At 44.7% G+C, this 22,023-nt stretch overlaps 1 protein-coding gene across 1 annotated transcript in view; it reads left to right on the top strand.

Moving 5' to 3' along the window:
- Positions 1–22,023, top strand: part of CTR9 (CTR9 component of Paf1/RNA polymerase II complex) — a 222,667-nt gene that overhangs the window by 10,028 nt on the left and 190,616 nt on the right. Inside the window, exons 2-4 of the mRNA XM_086955952.1 lie at positions 16,698–16,796; positions 17,266–17,505; positions 18,987–19,104. Of these exons, the coding sequence (XP_086812078.1) occupies positions 16,698–16,796; positions 17,266–17,505; positions 18,987–19,104 (457 nt within the window). The remainder of the gene's footprint in view (positions 1–16,697; positions 16,797–17,265; positions 17,506–18,986; positions 19,105–22,023) is intronic.

Here is a 22,023-nt window from a genome sequence, read left to right as displayed (position 1 = left end):
AGTAGATAGCCTTTATAGCCCAACATGACTTGTATAAGAATTTCTTAACCGTTTACTACTCATTTTAATTAGGTTAGACACATTATGATCCTAAAAATCTTTAAACCAAACCGCCTTAAAGAGTCTTGGCAAATTCAGTAATCTGCTTTAGTGTGAATCTGTTCTCTCTAATTGTGTTTTATCCTACTTTTATGACTCTCCGTGCTGCCAAATGTTCATCAGCCTGGCAAGACATGACCAGACTTCTACTTATTAGTGCTTTTTCTTCAGTCTAGTTAAAGAGAACTAAAACTATCCAAAATAATTGTGCCTTTTTCTTTAGTGAATATTCTCTGCCTAGGTGAAGACTGGACAGTACATGACTCTAAGTTAAGAGGCAACCTTTATAGGTCAAGATGGGAGAGTGGCAGCCTAATACACTTAATCAGCCAACAAACAATTGTTCACTAGGAACTCATTTGGACAATAAATGAAAACATAACGCAAGGAGTGTTAGTTCCTTGCATACAAATTAGAGTTTGTAGTCAGAACGGCAAATTGTATCCTTCTAACACTTTTATTATAATGGTTCAGAATCAATCAACATTTTTGAAATTGAAGCCCACATACATTTCTGTCAAGCCCACTTCAGCCGAACATGGCGTAACTTTAATTTTGCGCAGGACAATCATATGAAAGAAGAGTAAAGAAATTGTTGTGTATTCACACTATATACAAGATAAAAAGTGACTTATCTGCCCCAGAGTAGTTACCATAACCACCAGTGACATATTCTACAGTGACTAATAACAAGCAATGGCATATCCAATTGGTCATGTCTTTTGGATCTTATAAGTGTTTAGTCAGAGCTATTGGCTTTGCCAGTGTATTTAAGCTCTGTTGTAGAGTAGTGTGGCTATTGTGCAGCATGTTGCAAAGTATTTATAAAAAGCGTTATAAGAATTATTATAACCTTTATATACAATTATAGCAGAAAACATATAAATCACCATGTATTATTAGTATTATGCAGGTCCGGAAATGGTACTCTTTATCCTGAATAAACAGGAATCAAAACTATATGCGTAATAATATCGGGGCATGCAATGCAGCAGTTTAGGGAATAAGAACACGTGTCTATATACATCTTTCCCACAGTTCATTATTTGTAAGCCGAAAGGCAGCTCTTTTTGCGACGAAAACACCAAAAAAGTATTTGTTTGCCAATTCAAATCAGAGCCAACAATGCATTTGCTCTTCAAAAATGAGGCAAAACTCCACCCCCGAAAATGTAGCAGAGATAAGAATAATAGCGCCACCAGACACAAATTATGAAATCCGCTCCGGGTTCACAGTGGTAATTCTCACAACCCCCTTCTCCCAACCTCCTTCCCACTGCACGCTCTCCTTGCACTCCCACTCTTCACAGAGACCTCCCCTCCTGCTGACCTCACCCCTCATCCAGCCCGGGTCTCCCCCGCCCTCCCACTGTCCAATCCTCCACCTACCTTCCTCGTTATACATAATCCTCATTCAGAACCTGCTGCAAAACTCAAGGAAATAAACCAGGTTCTTCTATCTCTCAAAATGGTCATTCAAAAACTCATTGAGTCAACCGAAGAGCTGGCACTTGATCTCTCCTCCAACAAGAGCTCTCAGGAGACCCCGCATAGGTCTCTGTTGAAACCCCCAGTCCAGAACTGGATTACCAACCCCTATCCTAACCCCTCTGCTAGAACCTCCAGGACCATGAACCCCCTCTCAGTACCAGATATTCCCTCAGGCCAGAACTGGAACACCACCCCCTTCCCGAACGCCCCATCTAGACCCTCCAGGTCCTTGAATCCTCTTTCTGAGCCAGATATCATCTCCCTACTCAGATCGTACACCTCGCCACACTCACTCACCTCAGTCCCCTCTAGATCAGCACAAGCAGCCCCTCTACCTACCCCCAGCCCGATCCCTCCTATGGAATTCATATCGGAACCCATCCAAAGCATCACATCCAACCCTTACAGAGCTCCCAGTCTCAACACCAATGCCCGTAACACTAATAATCTCAAGCAGATCCCCCTCACACACCCACCGCTCACTGACAGCCTGCACAAACCGCACCTGAACTGCATGTTACTTAACTGCAAGTCAGCGGTTAAACATGCTGCAGACCTTGCAGATCTTATCCTTGCCCATGAACTGGACCTCCTTGTGCTCACAGAAACCCTGCTCAACGACTCCTCTGGGCCTATCCTTGACATACCAGTCCCTCCCAGCCACAATATTATCAGACTTGACCGCGTCAAGGAAATTGGTGGGGGCATAGCCTGCATCTTCCGCAACTCTCTCACAGCCAAACAATTCTCCTCAGCTAATCTTTCCTCCTGTGAATACTTAGGAATAGACATCACTAGTGCACACCGACCCCTATGCTCCCATCACATATTCTACCACCCCCCTGGTGATAACCTCCCTCTAATTGAACAAACTAGGGAAACCATCTCCTCCAACCTGGCCCGCCACTGCCCACAGATCTTCCTTGGTGACTTCAACCTTCACTGGAATGACCCGCATGATCAGGCGGCAAACACTCTCAAGAACTTCTTAACAGACGTCTCCCTATCTCAATTCTGCGACAACCCCACCCACAACTTAGGCTCGACATTGGATCTAATCATCTCCAACCCCAACACCATTCTTCTCGAATCTATTCTTCCCTGTGACTGGTCGGACAATCATATTATCAACTTCCGTATCCTTGAATGCTGGAAACCCAACAGATCACAACCACTAAAATTAATACACTGGAAGAGATCGCTTCTCAACACTAGCGCTAATGAGCTCATAGCGCACTGCAATGTCTCCCTTCCACCACCTGCAAACATGACCGACATGCACAACCTCACTTTGCACAATTACAATGCCACGCTCAAGGCGCTGAACGCTGCGGCCCCCCCTTCAACTAAAAAGAATTCCTGCCAAGGATTCCAAACCTTGGTTCAACAACAACCTAAACGAGGACAGACTAGCTGAACGCTCTTGGAGATCCACTCCCTCCACTGATCTGCTAAAAATCCTTAGACTCAAAAGAAGTAGATACAACAAACTCATCAGAGCCACGAAACTCTCTTTCTTCAAAGCCCAACTTGACAAAGCAAGAAATCACCCGAAACGACTATTTGAGATGATTAAAACACAATCCAACAACGCACCCACCCATTCTCTACAATCTGCTCGTTCACAGCCAACCTGCGAAGCGGTCGCTGACTTCTTCCTAGAAAAGTCGAACAAGATCGAATCTGACCTAAGGTTGGCTGCACTCTCACTCTCACCCCTTCCTGCCTCCTCCTTCTCCACGCCATCACCCAACCAGTCTGTTATCTCTCTCAAAAACAATGCCTCTTCGAGCCTTTTTACTCCCCTCAATGACATTACCATCCTCAACACTCTCTCGACCATTAAACCTTCAAACCACTTCAATGACCCCCTATCCCCCAACTTCTATAAAGAAAGGATAGGCTGTTTAACACCGCTCTGGTCCAAGATTATCAACGCCTCTCTCCAGCAAGGCGAGATCCCGGACTGCCTAGTGCTACCCATCCTAAAAAAAACCCTTGGCTGACCCTGAAGACCTGAATAATTATAGACCAAATACAAACATTCCTACATTGTCTAACCTACTGGAGAAATGTGTTCATGAGAAACTGCGTAGACACATTGAACAATTCCAGCTCCTCAACCAATTCCAATCGGGTTTCTGCAATGGCCACAGCACCGAAACAGCCATCACTCATATAGTGGATGACGCTCTCACTTTACTGGACCAGAATGAAGCTTGCCTACTAATTCTTCTCGATCTCTCATCTGCATTCGACACTGTCAAGCATGACAATCTTCTCCACCTCCTTGAATGCAGAATGGGTCTATCGGGCACAGTCCTTAAATGGTTTGCCTCTTTCCTCAACAATAAAGCTCAAAGAATCAAATACAATCAGTCTCTATCCAACCCCAGTCTGGTGTGGACCGTCTTTAACCTCTTCCTGGAACCACTGACAGTTATTCTTAAAGCCTCAAACATCCAATATCACATGTACGCCGATGACACCCAACTATACATGAAAATATCCTCCCCCGAAGACATCCATGCTCTCAACGGAACCCTGCTCAAAACCTTAAACTGGCTTACCTCCAAACACCTCAAACTAAACGCCCTCAAGACATAATTCCTCCTCATTGCACCGGCTAGGCAAACCCCCACTGTTGTGAAATATCGGTCTAATCTCACCGCGCTAAATTGCACACCACACCTCATTGACTCCACAAAATCACTAAGATTTCTGCTTGATAAAAACCTAAACATGCAAGAGCACATCGGTGCATCTACCAAAGGAGCGAATTTACAGTTGTGCATCCTAAGAAAACTCAAACCCTACCTGCCCCATGAGGACTTCAAATCGGCAGTGCAAGCACTGGTCATCTCCAGACTAGAATATGGCAATGCTACTTTATGCGGACTAGCGAAACTCAGTTTAGCCCCTATGAGAGCTTCGCTAAATGCGGCTACGAGACTCATAATGGGTTCTAAGAAAACCAACGACATCTCGCCGGACCTGAAATCACTCAACTGGCTTCCCTTTGAGGCAAGGATCCAATTAAAGATTGTGTGTATGACCCACAGAGCTCTTCACATCAATACCCCACTCTACCTGGCAAATGAACTGGAACTCTCTGGTGGATCTCGGCACACAAGGCGCACCGGCACCTTACTGCTCAAGCCAAAGAAATTCAATAAGCTTAAAACCTACAACCCTACATTCTCAGGCATTGCCCCGAGAATCTGGAGCGCCCTTCCAGTGGAGACAAGGCTTATTCCATCCACCTTTGTTTTCAAAAGGGAAATGAAAGAACTACTAATGAACAATGTGCTGATCTAGAAACTTTGCTCCTCTTACCTCGAGTATATTGTCCTAAGTTTCCTGTTGCAATTGCCTTCTACCTAATTCCCTCCACTATGTAATTTTTACTCTTGTGACACATTGACCTACTTGTAACTTGTTATGTCTTTACACTATGTTCCTTGTTCTTCGTCATCCCTATGTAAAGCGCTCTGATACCCACTTGGGTCATGTTCGTGCTATGCAAAACTTACAAATAAATAAATAAATGAAACCTTTTCAGCAATAGGGTGGGGATAGCGGGGGGTTCTGTTTATCTCCATATATGTCCCACTCTTAAGACAGGCTTGCGATGTTAAACAGGGTCTTAGTGTAACCCTGAGGCATATGAAACACCCCTGCCTCTCTGAGCACATTTGAAAGGCAGCCTTTGGCTCAATAAGGCTGCAATCACTTTAATATGATGGCTGGTCTGGTGATTGAAGGCATTTCTTTATGACACTGCAGGAATTGATTGTCACACTTAGCAACTCGGATGCATATCCGACGGGGATAAAAATAAATGCGCCTGAAGTTAAATGGTGCAATTTATTGAAAAGGAACCGCTCATTTGCCGTGGAAGCGTGCACATATGCTAGGAAGGTGGCTGATGACAAGCAGTATTACGTTTTGAGTTATTTTCCATTTTACCTCAGGGCCCGCTTCTTAGCGCGTTCCAAAAAGCAAACTGAACAATATACACATGTCTGAAAGTGAGCGCTCAGCATGAAGGCAGTCGGCAGATACTGGGCGAGAAACGCAAGCTACAAGGAATTCTTTTTCATATACATTCAAATCTGAAATGCCCCAGGCTGCATTTTAAAAATGATCTTCGGACAAAAGGGATTAATTGCACTGGATCTGCCTGCCGCAAGCAGCCCCTGAACGGAAAACGAGGACGTTCCTCTTGTCTTAAACAAGCAAATTGATTCCCTGTCAATTGATTCCTGTATTCCGCGAGCATGTTTTATGTTTGAACAACCTGTGCCATCACAATGTGTGTCACGCCGTGGACGTGGCCGAGGGACCCTGTGCGCAGGGCTGTGAAGCGTCGGTCCAGGGAGCGCGCGGGCAGTGACACGGCTGTCACTCAAGACCGTCGGGCAGAGACAGAGACGCTGGAAGAACCGGAGTGACCAGGAGCTGTGCGGCGGGGTGAGGAGAGGGAACAACATAAGCCGGGGAGAGCACGCGCGAAGGATGGAGGCACGTTGAAAAAGAGAGGATATGTGAGAAACACAGAGAAAAAAAGAGACAGGGAAAAAAGGCAAGTGGGAGAGAGACAGCTGGAAGTAGCGAAACCAAAACGAAAGAGGCAGTGACGGGCGGGAAAGGGAGTGACAGCAAGAACCAAAGATAAACAAGCAGCAGCTGTTTGAAGCACTCGTGCTTGTGCTGGCCTTGCGGGAGCGAACAGGAGGGGGGCGAGAGCCATATGTTTTCAATTCGCACGCGCGCCACTGCTTGCTCGCACAAGGTGGATGCCAGCACAAGCACGAGGGTGCAAAGGAGCAGGCTGATTTCTAAAGGTCATTTCGTAGAGCAACGCATGCGCACTTCCTAGGCGAGACCTAAAAAAGAAGGAGTTGGTTATTGGAGTAATGGGGGAGGTCCCTTATGGAATAAAGTTTCAATCCATTTACTAGAAAAAAAAATTCTAATGGCCTAGGACTCTCCCTCCTATTGTATTAGACAACGTTTCAACCCTCTGGAATTAAGGGGTCCCTTCAGGACAAGGGGTTCTGGGGACTGTAATAGGACAGTTGATTAAAATGACGAAGGCTTAAAGTGAGCTGTGAATAGGAAAGTAACCTAAAGTGGGCTTACCCTAGGCATTTACATTTGGCAGAAGGTTAGGAAAGTTCTCCTTGCAGTTGATGGTCAATGTATGGTAACCTGATGGAAGAACTAGGCATGTTAGACTATGTGGAAAGTGCAGAAAAACCAGACTAGGGAATAAGAAACAAAACATAAGTGGATGAGCTTACCCTATCGTGGGTCATGCAGACTCCAACAAGGAATCCCTCAATAATGGCTTGCAAATAGATGTCTGGGGATACCTGTTGATAAAGTACCCTAATTAGGTGGATATGCATTATAATAGTAGGCAATGTGTGGGAAGAAAGACGCTTCAGTACTCACCGGGAGTCGGGAAGGAAGTAGAGTAAGTAAAGGGCATTGGTCACCATGTCAATTCGATTACACAACCTGAAAACATGTAATACATTTCCCTCATGCGGCATTCAACATGGAGGAGTCTGAAAGACAGCATGAGTAATGAGCAGTAAAGTAAGGAAGGTAACCTTATCTCGAGGTATGTCAAAAGGTAGAACAGCAGTATAGTCTAGCTCACCTCAATACTCAAGTATCGTCCTTCTCGGTGCAGAGCTGCTAATTTCCAACCTGCTCCGATGTGTTTAAATGTGCCAGTGAGGGGCTGCGAGGTAGGCGCGTCATGGCCTCTAGAACCCTCGGAACTAACGTAAGGGTGGCAGCCATATTAGAGGCACCATGGAAAGGATTATTGCCCATTGTCTAATTTTAACCGCAATGATAGAAAGCCTCCATGGTTGAGGAATCCTCAAAATAGAGCATGTGATGGTGACGATTAAGGTAGTGAGGCTGTAATATGTACTGCATCAAATTTTCTCATGGTCAACATCAGAACTGCTACTCGGAGCACATGCGTGGACGCCTGGTGACCGTACAAATATGAACTACATTGTGATAGTTGGCAGCCAAATTTGGAGGGGCTAAGGAAAAGGTAATAGCCATAGCCTAGTTGAGAGAGAATCTGAAGCATCAGTAATAATTAATTTTAGGTAACGGAAAACCGCTAACAAGGATTTTGGCAACGTGAGCAAGTGGATATGCTAGAACTACCTCTTCTAATGGATAGAAGAGGTCCTATATTAAGGTGTGGCAAAAGATGGACCATAACAAAGCCGTGAAAACACCTTTAATCAGACCCAGGAGGATCAAAAAATGTCTGATTAGACGTTACATTGTCAGTTCATCACCGAAGTGTGGTGGTTATAGTCGAGTACCATAACGGATACACCTTAAGTAGGGGACATAGACCTTACTAGGGTACCCAGCAATGGTGTACCCTATAGAAAAACGTATTACCTCTAATTGTATTCATAAGTTGAAAAGAAACATTTAGTGACCCTGCAGCCTTGACAATAATCATAGAAGAAGTTCAATACTGATAAGACCTTGCTCTGATCACAAGAATGCTCATCCAAGGTCTAAAAAGTGCCTATTTAGAGAACATATACAGTCTTAAAAGTGGTCGTGAAGTTGTACTGCTATAAGGGTTGTCTGCAGTTAGTTTAAACTGATACATTTGCGCCACTCCTCAAGGCTTTTCAAACCCTTTCGGATGGAGTCACATTTCTCGATCCATTTACACTCTAGGGCTTATAAAATCAGTGACATGTTACCACCTCTCTGTGGGGTCTTAGCTTTTTGCCTAAGACACTTAAGCCCTTGTCATTGAAGGTGTATCGCAGATTAAGGTTTCATTATGCTTTTCCATGCTGGTACTCAAAATGACCAAACATGAACACATGCAAATAGTGGGTGGCTAAAGGTTCTTGTACACCTGCACAACAGGCAAGCTTTAGCTATTTGAAGGCCTCTATGTACTCTCCGAATCCCAAAACTACTAAACCATATATGCAACTTTTGGCACTACAGCAGGCAAAGGTGATATTAACATGAAGCAAATCACGTCTCTTTTTATACGGTGTTTGGGAGGTCAGCTTCTACAACCCTCGATAATAAGCTGATATCTCATGGGGAGCCCAACATCTCTTATGCCTGACTCAGGAATCGAGAATAAGGTGCTGGTACAAGTTTTGAGAGAGAGAAGGATAACCCTAGTTGGAGGTATAGGTCATGGTGATTTTCAACTTAATTCACTGTGGCAGACTGTTAAGGACTGGGTTTAGTCTTCTCCCACTTTTCATTCCTATTTTGTGGAAAGATAATTGTGAGGAGATAGTAGATATTGCTAGGCATGAACGTTAGCATTTTATTATTGGATAAGATTTTAGCCACTTAGTTTTAGAATTATGTGGGGAGTTTGCAGCTAGTAAAAGGACTGATGCACCTGTGTATAGGTGTCCACCCCTGTATAAGCTGTACACCAGAGTAAACAAGAATGCAAGCATTGCAGTGGAAATAGGTCTCACCTTTTTGCTTTGTCAAAGCATTTTGTTGACTCAATTCAGGGTTGATTCAGTGTTTGCAAAAGGAAAAAAATGGTTATTTCCTGCGCTGAATAGCATCAGCAAAACAAGCCCTGGGGACAATGATGTATATGCTTGCATGCATCACTATGCATGTATCTGTCGATGCTGCTGTGGCCCATTCTGATTATGTGTGCATGCAGCAGCACTTTCGTGTGCTCATACGTTATAAAGAACGTGCCATTTTGGGTGGTTGGCCAATGCATGACAACATATGCTCATGCATGGGTGAAGGAGAATGCACGTGCTTGATTTAAGGCACTGTCATGATTCAAATTTACTTTGGATGAGGAGCACACATCTTTGAGCGGTTAAGGGGGGAAAAAGTGCACAAAACCACTTCTAGGGAAAGAGCAGGCAGGTAGTAAATTGCAGCCGCTGCGTCCCAGAAAAAATAATATGAAAATAAAAAGGGTGCAAATGAGAATGAGTGGGAGGCGGAGCATGTGAACGACAGTAAAAAGAAGTGGTGATTAGGGAGTTGCAAGGGAGCAACAGAAGAGACCAGGGAGCTTTCATGTTTTCATGAACACTGCCAGTGCAAAGGACTATCCTATTGGACTTGTGGCCAGATTCCAGATGACAGGACGACAGAGTTGAGCCACGATCCAGCTACAGAGCTCTGTTTAAAAACACAGCATTTTTCTACTTGGATGTCTGGTTTACTCATGTCTGAGGGGAGTATTTCAACTACAAGTGGGGGAGGGGGTTTACTGCAACAAAAACCGTTACCTACACCCCTCCCCCCAGCACACAGGCCAGGCCAGGCCACTCAGCCAAACCTGGGAGAGTCTTCCTAGTCTGTCTGGCTAGGAATAGTAAGGAAACAGGCTGGATTGTTACAATGCCTAATCTGCCTTACATCCACCTGTTTAGGTCATTCCATCTGGGGAGCTGACCTACCTCAGCAGTGTCGGCACCAAATTTAAAATGCCCTTTGTCTACTTCTTTATTGTTCTCACCCTTTCTCTTGGTGTTGGGATCAGAGATGTCCACATTTGCTTACCCAATTTTAACTAGGGCTACCCCCAGCATACCCAACGAGGTTACCCACAACTTGCGTAACCCCACCATGCATAGGGTCAGGGGGCCAAGCTTGCTCTTTGGCATGTGGTCAGTCCACCATGCCAAGAACAGTAGAGCCAGAAAGGCTAACACACAGCAGTGTTAGCCCCGAAACTGCACCGTTAGCTCTTCACTAACAGGTGAAGGTGCTAACTCCTAGGATTTTTTGGGCTGTCTTCTGTTCTATAGTGGAAGGTTACTACATCTTGTAGCGCACCCTCATTCCACTCTCTGCTGTTATCTGAGGAGCCATCATCTCAGGCCTAACAGTCGCCTGACTAGTCAGGATTTCTTGTGGATCAGGTGTTGCTGGACAAGTGCCAACTTTGGAGTTCTCCCCTACTGGTGTAGAATCTCCTTGGCTCCCTGGAATTTTGGCTAAAAGTTGCCCACCTGTCCTACACTACAGTTGTAATTACTTTTGGACTACTTTTGATTACTTTTCAGGATTACTTTTTCTACTCCGTGTGATATGCCTAGATATCACACTGGGACATTTCCTGGATAAAAGGCAAGTAAGTCAGTTTTTCTCAAAACACAGTTTCTTAGGTTTTCATACAATTCTCAACTGCACAGAAAAACAGTCAATGCAGTCCTATGGGAGAAAATTAGGTTATCGGTTTAAAGGCGAGTAATCAGTCTTGGGAGTTGAGTTTCAGGGGTTAGAACCAGGGTTCCCCCAGGGTCAAGGATGCACTCAAAGAGCACCCTCAACGGCACTAGGGTGTCCGTGTGCAGAGTGCTGAGGCCTAATGTTATCCAGTGGTACTAGCCTGGAGGTGGCATGCTTATCTGACTAGCTAAATTTCGCACCTGTCGAGGTGCCAAGAGGCTCTGGATCGGGGGTAGGGTGGGGTATTGGGGAGGGGAGAAGGGTGACTTCCTCTCATTTGGGGAGCCAGTTTCGCTTTCCAATGGCGGCAGCTTCTTTGTAGCTCAGCGACCCAAGGGGCAGGGTTTTTGTTGCAGATCCCCCCCCCCCCCCCCTTAAGCCCCCCCCCCCCCCCAAACACACACTTTTTGCATTGAATTAGATGCAACTTTGACTAAAGTGTATTTGGTTCCTGCTAACCAGGTCCCCATTACCAGTGTTCTTACCCTAAAAATGTACAATTGTTCCCCAATTGGAAAATCTTTAGCACCCCCTGTAAGTCCGTAGTAAATAATACCCTGGTACTTAGGGCCTGAGATATTAAAGAGAGTCCGCAAGGGCTGCAGCATGCATTGTGCCACCCTAACGCTACGTGTCTTGGTGCAGACAAAAGTGAAAACATGACCTGTCACACATCCCTGTGTGCCCTGTCCCCTACCACTGCATATGATATTTTAAGTCACCCCTACAGCAAGCCTGACAGCCCTAAGCCAGGGTGCGTAGTATTATATGCGAGTGTATAGATGCATGAGCAAGTTTGCCCCAGTGCTGGTGAGCCCCATTGCTGCCAGTACAAGTGCATGTGCTTGGTGAGGGGTCCCTTAGGGTGGCACATTTGTGCTGCTGCCCTTAGAGACCCTCTTTAGTACCTCCTGGTTCTAGGTACCAGGGTGCCATTTACTAGGGACTTACAGAGGGTGCTTAAGGTTTTGCCAATTGGGGGAACAATTGAAACGTTTTAGGAAAAGAACACTGATACTTGAAACCTGGTCAGCAGGAACCCAGGACACTTTAGTCAAAGTTGCATCATATACTAGGCAAAACATGTGGGGAGAGGGTACTGCAACAAAAACCCAGTTTCCTATGGTAGGGTTTCAACTTCCACTGGAGGCACAAATGTTCCTCGCTATAAATAAGAGTACAGTATTTTTCACAACATTTGTGATGTCTGAGCTCACATGCAATTCTTTAATGAAACAACTTGGTGTGGTCAAACTTGTGTTTTTTGAAGCCCCCCAGTTTCCTTGCCATCTTTACCTCATTACTTTAATGTAAGCCTCTTGAATTTCCACTGTTTTATGTTTTCGGTGCTAGGCAAGAGTCACGTCTCTGGAAGGCTTTGTCATGGAGAGATCTGTGGTAGCTCAAGTATGGATATTCTGAAAGATTAATAACTTAGATTCACCCAGTATCCATCCCATCAGTATGTTGGCTTTTTCTTGGCTTCTGCAAAACTGTTGGTGACTTTGGTTCCATTTAACTTTCAGCTTCTTCATATTGACTGAGGAGTTGCTTGTGGCTCTACCTCTTTCCCCTAAGATGTTCTCCTTGCACTTCTATCCTGCTGTCCCTGACTCCTCATACCACCAGTTTGCCAAGTCTTAAGTGCACTGCAGCAAAGCTTATGCTTCTATTAAAAGAGAAGAGGATGGTGAGACGCCATCAAAAGTAACCTTCCTCAATTCCTTTAAGCAAGTAATCTCTAGGGACTGTCTATTGGACCTACCTGTAAGGTGCACACTTAAGGATCCACCTGCCGGACCTCCAGAGATTGTTAAGATGCCTCTAATAATCCGAGCAGCCTTGCCAAAGAGGAGGGCTGGCCATATCACAGTTGAAGACAAGTGTAGTTTGATAGCTGCTGGTGATGATTGTGACCGACATTTATTACACTACACACTGTCTCCCTGGCCACCCAATCCTATAGCATATCTATTCCACCTAGGATGTAAGAACAAATCTGATATTCATGGACATTGGCATTTGACCATAAGAGTAAACAGCCCTTCCTTCTTAACCTATATCTCCCTGGTAATCCCCAATCCAACAGAATTCATAAAGGCAGATTGTCACCTACATAAGAAGAAAGTCTTGTTTTTGAAAAACCAGAGCCAAGATAAAACTCAACAAAAGCTACTGATCCCAACTGCAAGATGACTTGGATTTAGTGTCTCCTGGGCATTTAAAAAATCTATACTGTGACATGTACATTCCAAGATGTGTATCAGTTATCCTTGCCCAGTGGTCCTACACACCAAATGCCACCAGTCCTCTGCTTCGTGGAGGCACCAGAAAAACCTCCTGTCACTGGTAAACAAAACAAATGACAGGCTTATTTTGTATTGACTTGTGATAAATCCCGACTAAAATGTGCTAGGATGCCAAGACCTCCAAGGCAACATTGAATCTCAGCTGTAAAAGACATTGCCTATGGCCAAGAGCCCTAAAATTCTCAGCAATTCCTGGACTTACTGAAAGGAAGTGTTTTCCCCCTGTACTACATATACTGCTGTTTTTAAGGCCTAATGAATGCATTGTTATAGCATTCATTTCCACAACGGTCCACTGATCTAATTTCTGAAGCTGTGGGCCTTGCCTAGATCGACCCCCAGACCTTCTGAGGCTTTGGCAAAGCTTGCCCATATTAACACTGCCCCATTAATTTCAGTGTGTTCTAGCCCCTTGCCGTGTGTATCGGACAGGTTTGGTCGGAGAGCATTATATTTGAACTGTACCAATCAGGCTGCTGTTTTTTTTGCCATCATCTTTTCAACTGTTTTGTCTACCTAAGTGTGCATCAAAACATTGTTTTGAAAAGCAGTGCTTATAACTGAGTTTCTACCATAACAGACATTTTTATATTGTCTGCTATCGTCCTCCACGTCACCTGTCATGACTTATGCCTTTACTGTTTGACCAAATCTCTGTGCACACTCTGTCCCCTTACACACTCTGTCCCCTTACACACTCTGTCCCCTTACACACTCTGTCCCCTTACACACACTGTCCCCTTACACACACTGTCCCCTTACACACTCTGTCCCCTTACACACTCTGTCCCCTTACACACTCTGTCCCCTTACACACTCTGTCCCCTTACACACTCTGTCCCCTTACACACTCTGTCCCCTTACACACTCTGTCCCCGTCCCCTTACACACTTAGGATTACAGAATCAAGGGCTTGCAGGGAGACCCTGCTGTGTCTTCTAAAACTGCTTGCTGCCTCCTGCTGCCAGCAGTATGCGATTCTTAAAACTAAGTGCGTTTTGGTCAATGAACATGAACAGATCAAGTAAACTGACGTGGATTCTTTTATTGTTTTTTTTCTTCTTCGCTTCTTTAGTTAACATTTGTACGCATAACTAAAAGTATTTTGTTACGCTGCAAAGTAGAAAATCAGTGTTCTTTCTCTGCACTAATCAAAGTGCACTTTTTTGTTGTCAATCAATCAATCAAAGACCGTCCAAGATGAAGCCCAGGTTGCGTGCGTGGTCTGTCGGTTTGGGTGCGCTGCCCAGGGCGGGGGGCCACCAGGAGTCGTCCCAGGCGGAGGGCGAGGAACCCAGGATGAGGACTTCCGTCTTGTCTGAGTTCAGTTTCAGGCGACTGGTCGTCATCCACTCGGCTACGTCTTTCATCCCTTCGTGAAGGTTGGCTCTGGCGGCGGCGGGGTCGTTGGTTAGGGAGAGGATCAGCTGGGTGTCGTCAGCGTAGGAGATGATGTTGAGGTTGTGTTGGCGTGCGATGGCCGCGAGGGGGCTCATGTAGACGTTGAAGAGGGTGGGGCTCAGCGAGGATCCTTGAGGGACGCCGCAGATGACTTCGGTGGCCTCTGACTTGTACGGTGGTAGACGGACTCTCTGTGTTCTTCCGTCGAGGAAGGAGATGATCCATTCCAGTGCCTTCTCCTGGATTCCGCCGTTGCTGAGGCGCTGCACTAGGGTGCGGTGGCAGACAGTGTTGAATGCCGCGGAGAGGTCTAGGAGGATGAGGGCCGCTGTTTCTCCGTTGTCCATCAGGGCTCGGATGTCATCGGTGGCAGCGATGAGTGCGGTCTCGGTGCTGTGGTTGGCTCGGAAGCCAGACTGTGAGCGGTCGAGGGATCCATTTGTCTCGAGGAAGGCGGCCAGCTGCTTGTTGACGGTCTTCTCGATGACTTTGGCTGGGAACGGGAGGAGCGAGATGGGGCGGTAATTCTTGAGTTCGGTGGGGTCCGCTGTAGGTTTCTTTAGTAGGGCGCTGAGTTCGGCGTGCTTCCAGCTCTCCGGGAAGGTGGCGGTGTCGAAGGAGGTGTTGATGATGTCCCGCAGGTGGGGTGCGATGACCGCGTCGGCCTTGTTGAAGACGTGGTGTGGACAGGGGTCGGTCGGAGATCCGGAGTGGATGGAGTTCATCATGCGGATGGTGTCTTCGGTGCTGATCGGAGTCCAGGCGATGAGGGTGGTGGTGGGGGGCGGTTGTTCGGTTGTGGCGTGCGTCGGTTGAGTGCTGAAGCTGTTGTGTATGTCCGCGATCTTGTTGTGGAAGTAGGAGGCGAGGGAATTGAAGAGGTCTTGCGATGGGGTGATGTCGTTGTTTCCGGCGTTGGGGTTGGAGAGCTCTTTGACAATGTTGAAGAGTTCCTTGCAATTGTGTGCGTTGTTGTCCAGCCGGTCCTTGAACGCAGTTTTCTTAGTGGCGCGGATCAGTTGGTGGTGCTTCCGGGTGGCAAGCTTGAGGGCGGTCATGTTGTCCGGTGTAGGTTCCCTTGTCCATGCTTTCTCGAGGGCTCGGCAGTTCTTCTTGGAGCTCTTGAGTTCGTCGGTGAACCATGGGGCCTTCTTGCTGCCGGGTGTGCTAGGCGGGGTCCTCAGTGGGGCGAGTTCGTCCGCGCAGTTGTTGATCCACTTCGTGAGGTTGTCGGCGGCCTGGCTGGGGTTCGCTGAGCTGGCGGGGGGGTGCTGGCTCAGGGAAGCGGCGAGCTGGTCGGCTGTGATCTTGTTCCAGCTTCTTCGAGCAACCGGTTGCTGGTGGTGGTGGATCGTCGTTCTTCTGAAGGTGAAGTGGACGCAGCTGTGGTCCGTCCAGTGGAGTCCAGTGGCGTGGCTGAAGGCGATGTCTTTGCTGGATGAGAAGACGGCGTCGAGTGTGTGTCCGGCGAGGTGGGTGGGGGTGGATACCAGCTGCTTGATCCGATACCAGCTGCTTGAGTCCGAGAGATCCTCTTTCAGACAGAAAATGAAAACCAGTATGCAGTTGTTTCCTTGTTTTCCATGGCATCATTCCAGTTTTATAAAAGGTTTACACTTCTGTTCCTTACTTTAAGGGGGCATGAAAACAAGTTGTGCAATTCTCTTTTGTGAATGGTCAATCCTGACTTGTGATTTCCTTCTTGGTGGATGTAGACCATGATTGGCTTGCCTGCCTTGTTTCATTCCTTGGAAAAATCCTTGGATTTGTCCCTTTATCTTCTGTTGCATATTAGTACCTTTGCTCACAATTTAACACAACATTTTTTTGTGAGTTAGGTGCATTATACTCTTTCATAGCTAATTGCCTGTGGTGAATGTTATTATTCTTGTTATCAAGTTTTTATTTTTCAACTTTAAACCCAAAAGTCTACGTATCATCCAATCAGTTTGCGTGTTTGTATGTTTGAAATGTATCATTGTGATATGGTGACAGTAATTTCTTCTGATTACAGTGCTAGATGACTTTTTGCTTGACTGTGCTTTTTGCTGCTTCAACATGATAGAATCAGGTTAAAATCTTAAGATGAACAGTTGTAAATAAACATACTTTAACATTTTGTAACTCGAACAATCTTGTTTTGCAGGTCATTGAACTCGACTATGACCAGTTACCAGAAGGAGATGAAGTTATAAGTATCCTGAAACAAGAACATACACAACTTCACATATGGATTGCTTTGGCGGTCAGTATTACTTCACTTAAGCTACAAGTTTTTAATAGGATAGCATATAAGAAAATGTCCATTCAGCTTCAATTATATCCTGTTATGCATCTGTGTTCCCAATTATCAATGGTGGCAAACTCGAGCTGTCGTCACTTTTTGCATGACAAAGGTATATTGTGGGGAATATAGTTACATAAATAATTAAGTAGATCTTTACATTCCCATGAACGTTTTGTTTTGGGGACTATTTTTAAACGAAGCCAAGTCCTATAATTGTACAACAGAGTAAATGTTCCAAAATGTGAAAGAAAGCAAGCATTAAGTAGAAAGCGTTGTTATCATTCTTTTTTGTAAAATAAGACTGAATGGAACCGGCATGTGTTTGTGTATGTATTTGTCCTAATGTTGAACAACTTCATCAGAATTTATTGTGACAGTAGAACATTTTCAGAATCATTTGTAACCATCTGAATTTACTCTCTTCTAGCTGGAATATTACAAGCAAGGAAAAACCGAAGATTTCGTGAAGCTTTTGGAAGCTGCCCGAATAGATGGCAATTTGGACTACAGAGACCACGAGAAAGATCAAATGACTTGCCTCGATACTTTGGCTGCCTACTATGTGCAGCAGGCCCGTAAGGAAAAGAACAAAGATATCAAGAAAGAACTCATTACACAAGCAACGCTACTATACACTATGGCTGACAAAATTATCATGTATGACCAGGTAATTTTAAAGGCATTGTGTTTTGCTGTAGATTATACTCAAGTGGGTTTACAGAATGGGATTTACAGTTGGCAGACAAGACTGTCTACAAATGAACGTTTGTTGTCCGGATAAATATTGTCAGTTGGTTGAGAGCTGACAGCAGCAATGATTATAGACAACTGTGTGCTTAGGGTAATTAAGACTGCAGGTGAAGGTGGGCACATAAGACTGTTGCGCATGTAACTGAACTATGGCTGTTTGAGCCGGAGATGTTACAGGACTCACTTGTATAGAAGGGATAGGATTGTCTCACTTGAAACTGTAAACAGTAGAGCTGTGCTAATCCAGCTCAGGGCCCAAAGAGGAATCTTCTTTTCAGACTATTTCAAATATTATTTCTGAAACAAAAAGGAAGCAGCTTGCTAAACCAAGTTGGCGCTGTCCTTCTCAAAGCCTTCTCGGGAGTCTGTAGTCCACTGGGGCTCTCTGGAATAGGAGCATTATTTTCTTTTGTTTTATTGAATTTATTTATTTTTATTTGGCACTCGCTCTCACTTGCATCGACTTTCTGCTCCGTGAGTCTCCACTGTAACGAACTTATTGCATGACCGAAGTGGAGCAGGGCAATGGGAGAGAGAGAGAGGATGTCGAATTGGAATAGTGGTTTCTATTCTTCTAAAATGTGCATGAATGCAGTGATTGCCAACACTGGCTTTTTTCTTGGACATTTCACTAACATACATTCATTTTTGGTCGCAAATTGAAATGATGTTGGCTTATTATTTTAACATATATTTAATGCCAGTGGCAAACACTTGTTTTTTTTTATTCTCCAGTATAAGGGTGTCTTTCATAGATTCACATGCTTGAATAATTCCCTGTCGTCTAAGTGGGAGTCCCACGGAACATAAAATAGTAGTTATATATATATATATATATAGATATAGATATAGAGAGAGCGAGAGAGAGAGCGAGAGAGAGAGAGAGAGACATCTATATATATATATCTATCTATATATATATCATAAATTTCTTTATGACTATTTATATATAATACATTTATATGTTTATGTATATTTATGATGTGTGTGTGTGTATATATATATATATATATATATATATATATATACACACACATCATAAATATACATAAACATATAAATGTATTATATATAAATAGTCTTAAAGAAATTTATGATATATAGATAGATAGATCTATATATATATAGATGTCTCTCTCTCTCTCTCTCTCTATATATATATATATATATATATATATATATTACTACTATTTTATGTACCGTGTTGGGACTCCCACTTCGAGAGACGGGGAATTATTCAAGCATGTGAATCTATGAAAGACACCAATACTGTAGAACCACAGTTTTTACAGGTAAGTAACTTTTGTTCCTCTTTTCTATAATATTTGTGCCTAATATTAAAAAAAGGTCTTCAGAAGGTCTTCAGAATGCTAAACCACATTTCTGTTTGTTGTTTAGAACCATCTTTTAGGAAGAGCCTGCTTTTGTCTGCTAGAAGGTGATAAAATGGATCAGGCTGACGCACAGTTCCACTTCGTTTTAAATCAGTCTCCAAATAACATTCCAGCACTTCTTGGTAAGGTGGCTTTGAAGGGTGTGGTATGGAAGTTTCTGCTTTTTTAATAGTGTTGATTTGTTGAAAACAATTCTGTTCAGTCTGTGTCTAAATTCTGCGTGTCTTCTAACTGACTAATTCAACAGTATCATTTCTGACTTTGAGGTTTCACAGTTGTCCACAGCAGTGTGATGGACCTCTGGTTTTTCAGCATTAATCTTTTCTGGATTCACATGCTGTGCGTTAGTTCGCCATCTAATGATTGGGTCCAGAATACCTCCTTATTATCTCTTTTTTAGGTCTCGCCTAGGCAGCTTTTGCGCTGCTGTCTCTGCGAGACATGCTGTATTCAGGATATGGGCTTTAAAAGCTCAGCCCATTTTCAAGGACTTTTTCTGTTACCTGTGTTTGTACTCTGAGCTTGTGAGCACTATTTCTTTCTTTAAGCTGGAGCACTTGAGACCAGTGCTCGCGGTTTACAGAGCTCTTATCTTGTCACACTTAATGTGCATTTAAAGACCGAGGTCTGTTTTGGCTGCAGCGGCCTCCTCCTCCCTTCTATTATTGAAATGCTCGGCCTGGTGTCACAGTCCCGTCCTTCCTGTGGCTACAGCTGCCTCCGTCTCAGAGCTCAACAAGGATTTGCAATGCAATAGGTCTCGCATTTACGAGAGTTTGAGCTATTGGCATTATAAATGACAATGCCTTTTATTTATGTGTTTTGAAAACACATAGATTTATGTGTTTTGAAAACTTGCAAGCAGTGCGTAACACGCACCTTGTACTTCTAGACGTTGCTTACGGGAAGCAAGGCTGGCAGTAACTGCGCCTCATTGCTTCTCGTAAAAGAGGACTCTAAGTACAAAGTGCGTGTTTACGCACCACTTCCATGTTTTTTTAAACTTATAGATGAAGGGCATTGCCATTTACAATACCAATAGCTCAACCTCTCGCAAATGAAGACCTATTACATTGTTGATGCTTGGTTTTTTTCGTCTTGGCGTTGTCCGCACCTATTTGGTGGTATGTCATTTCTTGTGATATCAGGCATGCACCTATTGGAATCCTCTGCGCGTGGTCCCAATGTTCAGAAAAAAAATTGTTTGCCGTTTGGTCTGGATGCAGCAGCTGTAGCTCTTCAGAAACTGAAAAAAAAGCTGCAAGGATTTTAACGGACCATCTAACAATTTTGAGAACAAACAACCCACATAGAACATCAGTAAGAACACAAGCGCAAAGTGCAGGAGAAAACCAAAAATCACAGAAAAAGTAGTTGGCCCACATGGTGACAGACCATGCTGTAGAGGGAAAAAAGTTGCTTATACTTGCTTGAGATTCGCCCTGGATGCTGCAGATCTGTAAAGCAAACTCCTGGTCATAGGGACAGCCCTGAGGAGACTCTCCTGGCTTTGAGGGTCAGACTTTGGAACAGGCCAACATCATCAACACACCCTTAACAGGAGACCACATGTTACGGTTGCAGTCTACAACACTGCAACATACAATGACAAGACAAAGGGAATGGGGGCACTGCAATTTCACAGACACCCATGAAGAGGGGAAAGCCCCATGAGAAGAACAACACGTAGGGTACGTTTTCAAAGCTCAACACTTCAATCCACGTACCTGTATTCCCTCTCACAGCAGCAACACCACAGTAGTGCCTTTTTCAAACAATCCAGCGACCACCCCTTTCGGGGCAAGACAAGAAGAAGAGGACAGGAATCGAGAGGACCATGTTCGTCAAACAAGTGACTGCACTGCAACAGATGCACAACATGACACAAATGGAGGAAAGCCATGTCAGACAAATGAATATTCCACATCATCCAGCACGGTTATTGCATAGAACTTGAAAACGCCCCAGGTGTAAGACCAAGGAAGAAATCGCACATGAAGGAAGAATTCTTGCGCTGTCAACAGGAGGCAGAAGAGCAGCGGCAAAGCAGGCAATATAGATATTCTTCTGGTAGAGATCAACAAGGGAAACTACTCTGCACACCTGCTGGTGATCACACCTGTGAAAAAGACTATATGTTAACAATAGACCTAAAGGATGCTAACTTGCACATCCCCATGAATCACAGATAAAAGTGATTTCTAAGTTTTGTCGTAAACAAAGCTCACTACCTGTTAAGGGTGCTTCTCTTTAGCATCATATCAGCACCCAGGGTATTTACAAACTGCATAGCCGTAGTACCTGCTTACTTGAGGTGAAAGGGGATACACATATACCCTTATATAGCTGGCTGGTAAAAGCAAAGCCATCCTTCCGTAGCAGTAAGAAATTCAACATGGTCTTCAAGCTAGAGTTCACGATAAACCTAAAATATCACTGTAGGAAGGTAGATACCTGACTATGGTTACCCCCGACTTTTTGCCTGGTGTTTTGCTGGTTTTCCGACTTAGTTGACCTGGGGCCCTGCCAATCAGGACCCCAGGCCTACTGCTCTCTCTCTAAAATGGATTCCTTGTACCTTAGGTACATTTCCAATTGGTACTGGGCCCCCTTATCAGACCCTGTAACTCAGGGCATAGGTGTACCCAGGGCCTGCCAGGGGCTGAAGCATGTATTATGCCACCCCTGGATGGCCATCTAAATCTGACACAACTGGCTGCACGACAGCTGGGGCAAGGTGGCGTACTCGCCCTTTGCTTTAGATATAGTATACCTATATCTAACCCTCAAATGGACACCCGAATTCCTATGAGTCACTCCTATGGCAGGCCTTGACAATCCTGAAGGCAGAGTGCGTGGAAACGTGTGAATTGGGCTCTGGCATGAGCCGAGCCCGGTTGCAGCTGGCGGAACCAAGACCCAATGGCTGTTCCATGATAACGCGTACCATTTATCGCTAACTCCGGTATCGCGTTATCAAGACATGTCGAGTAAGGTGTCATACGAATCGGGATCCTGACCCCTCACCAATGCTGGCGACG

This window comes from Lissotriton vulgaris, chromosome 2_1 (assembly GCF_964263255.1).
Source record: "Lissotriton vulgaris chromosome 2_1, aLisVul1.2, whole genome shotgun sequence".
In the NCBI taxonomy this organism is placed as follows: Eukaryota; Metazoa; Chordata; class Amphibia; order Caudata; family Salamandridae; genus Lissotriton; species Lissotriton vulgaris.
This window is presented reverse-complemented; position numbering and strand designations above follow the sequence as displayed.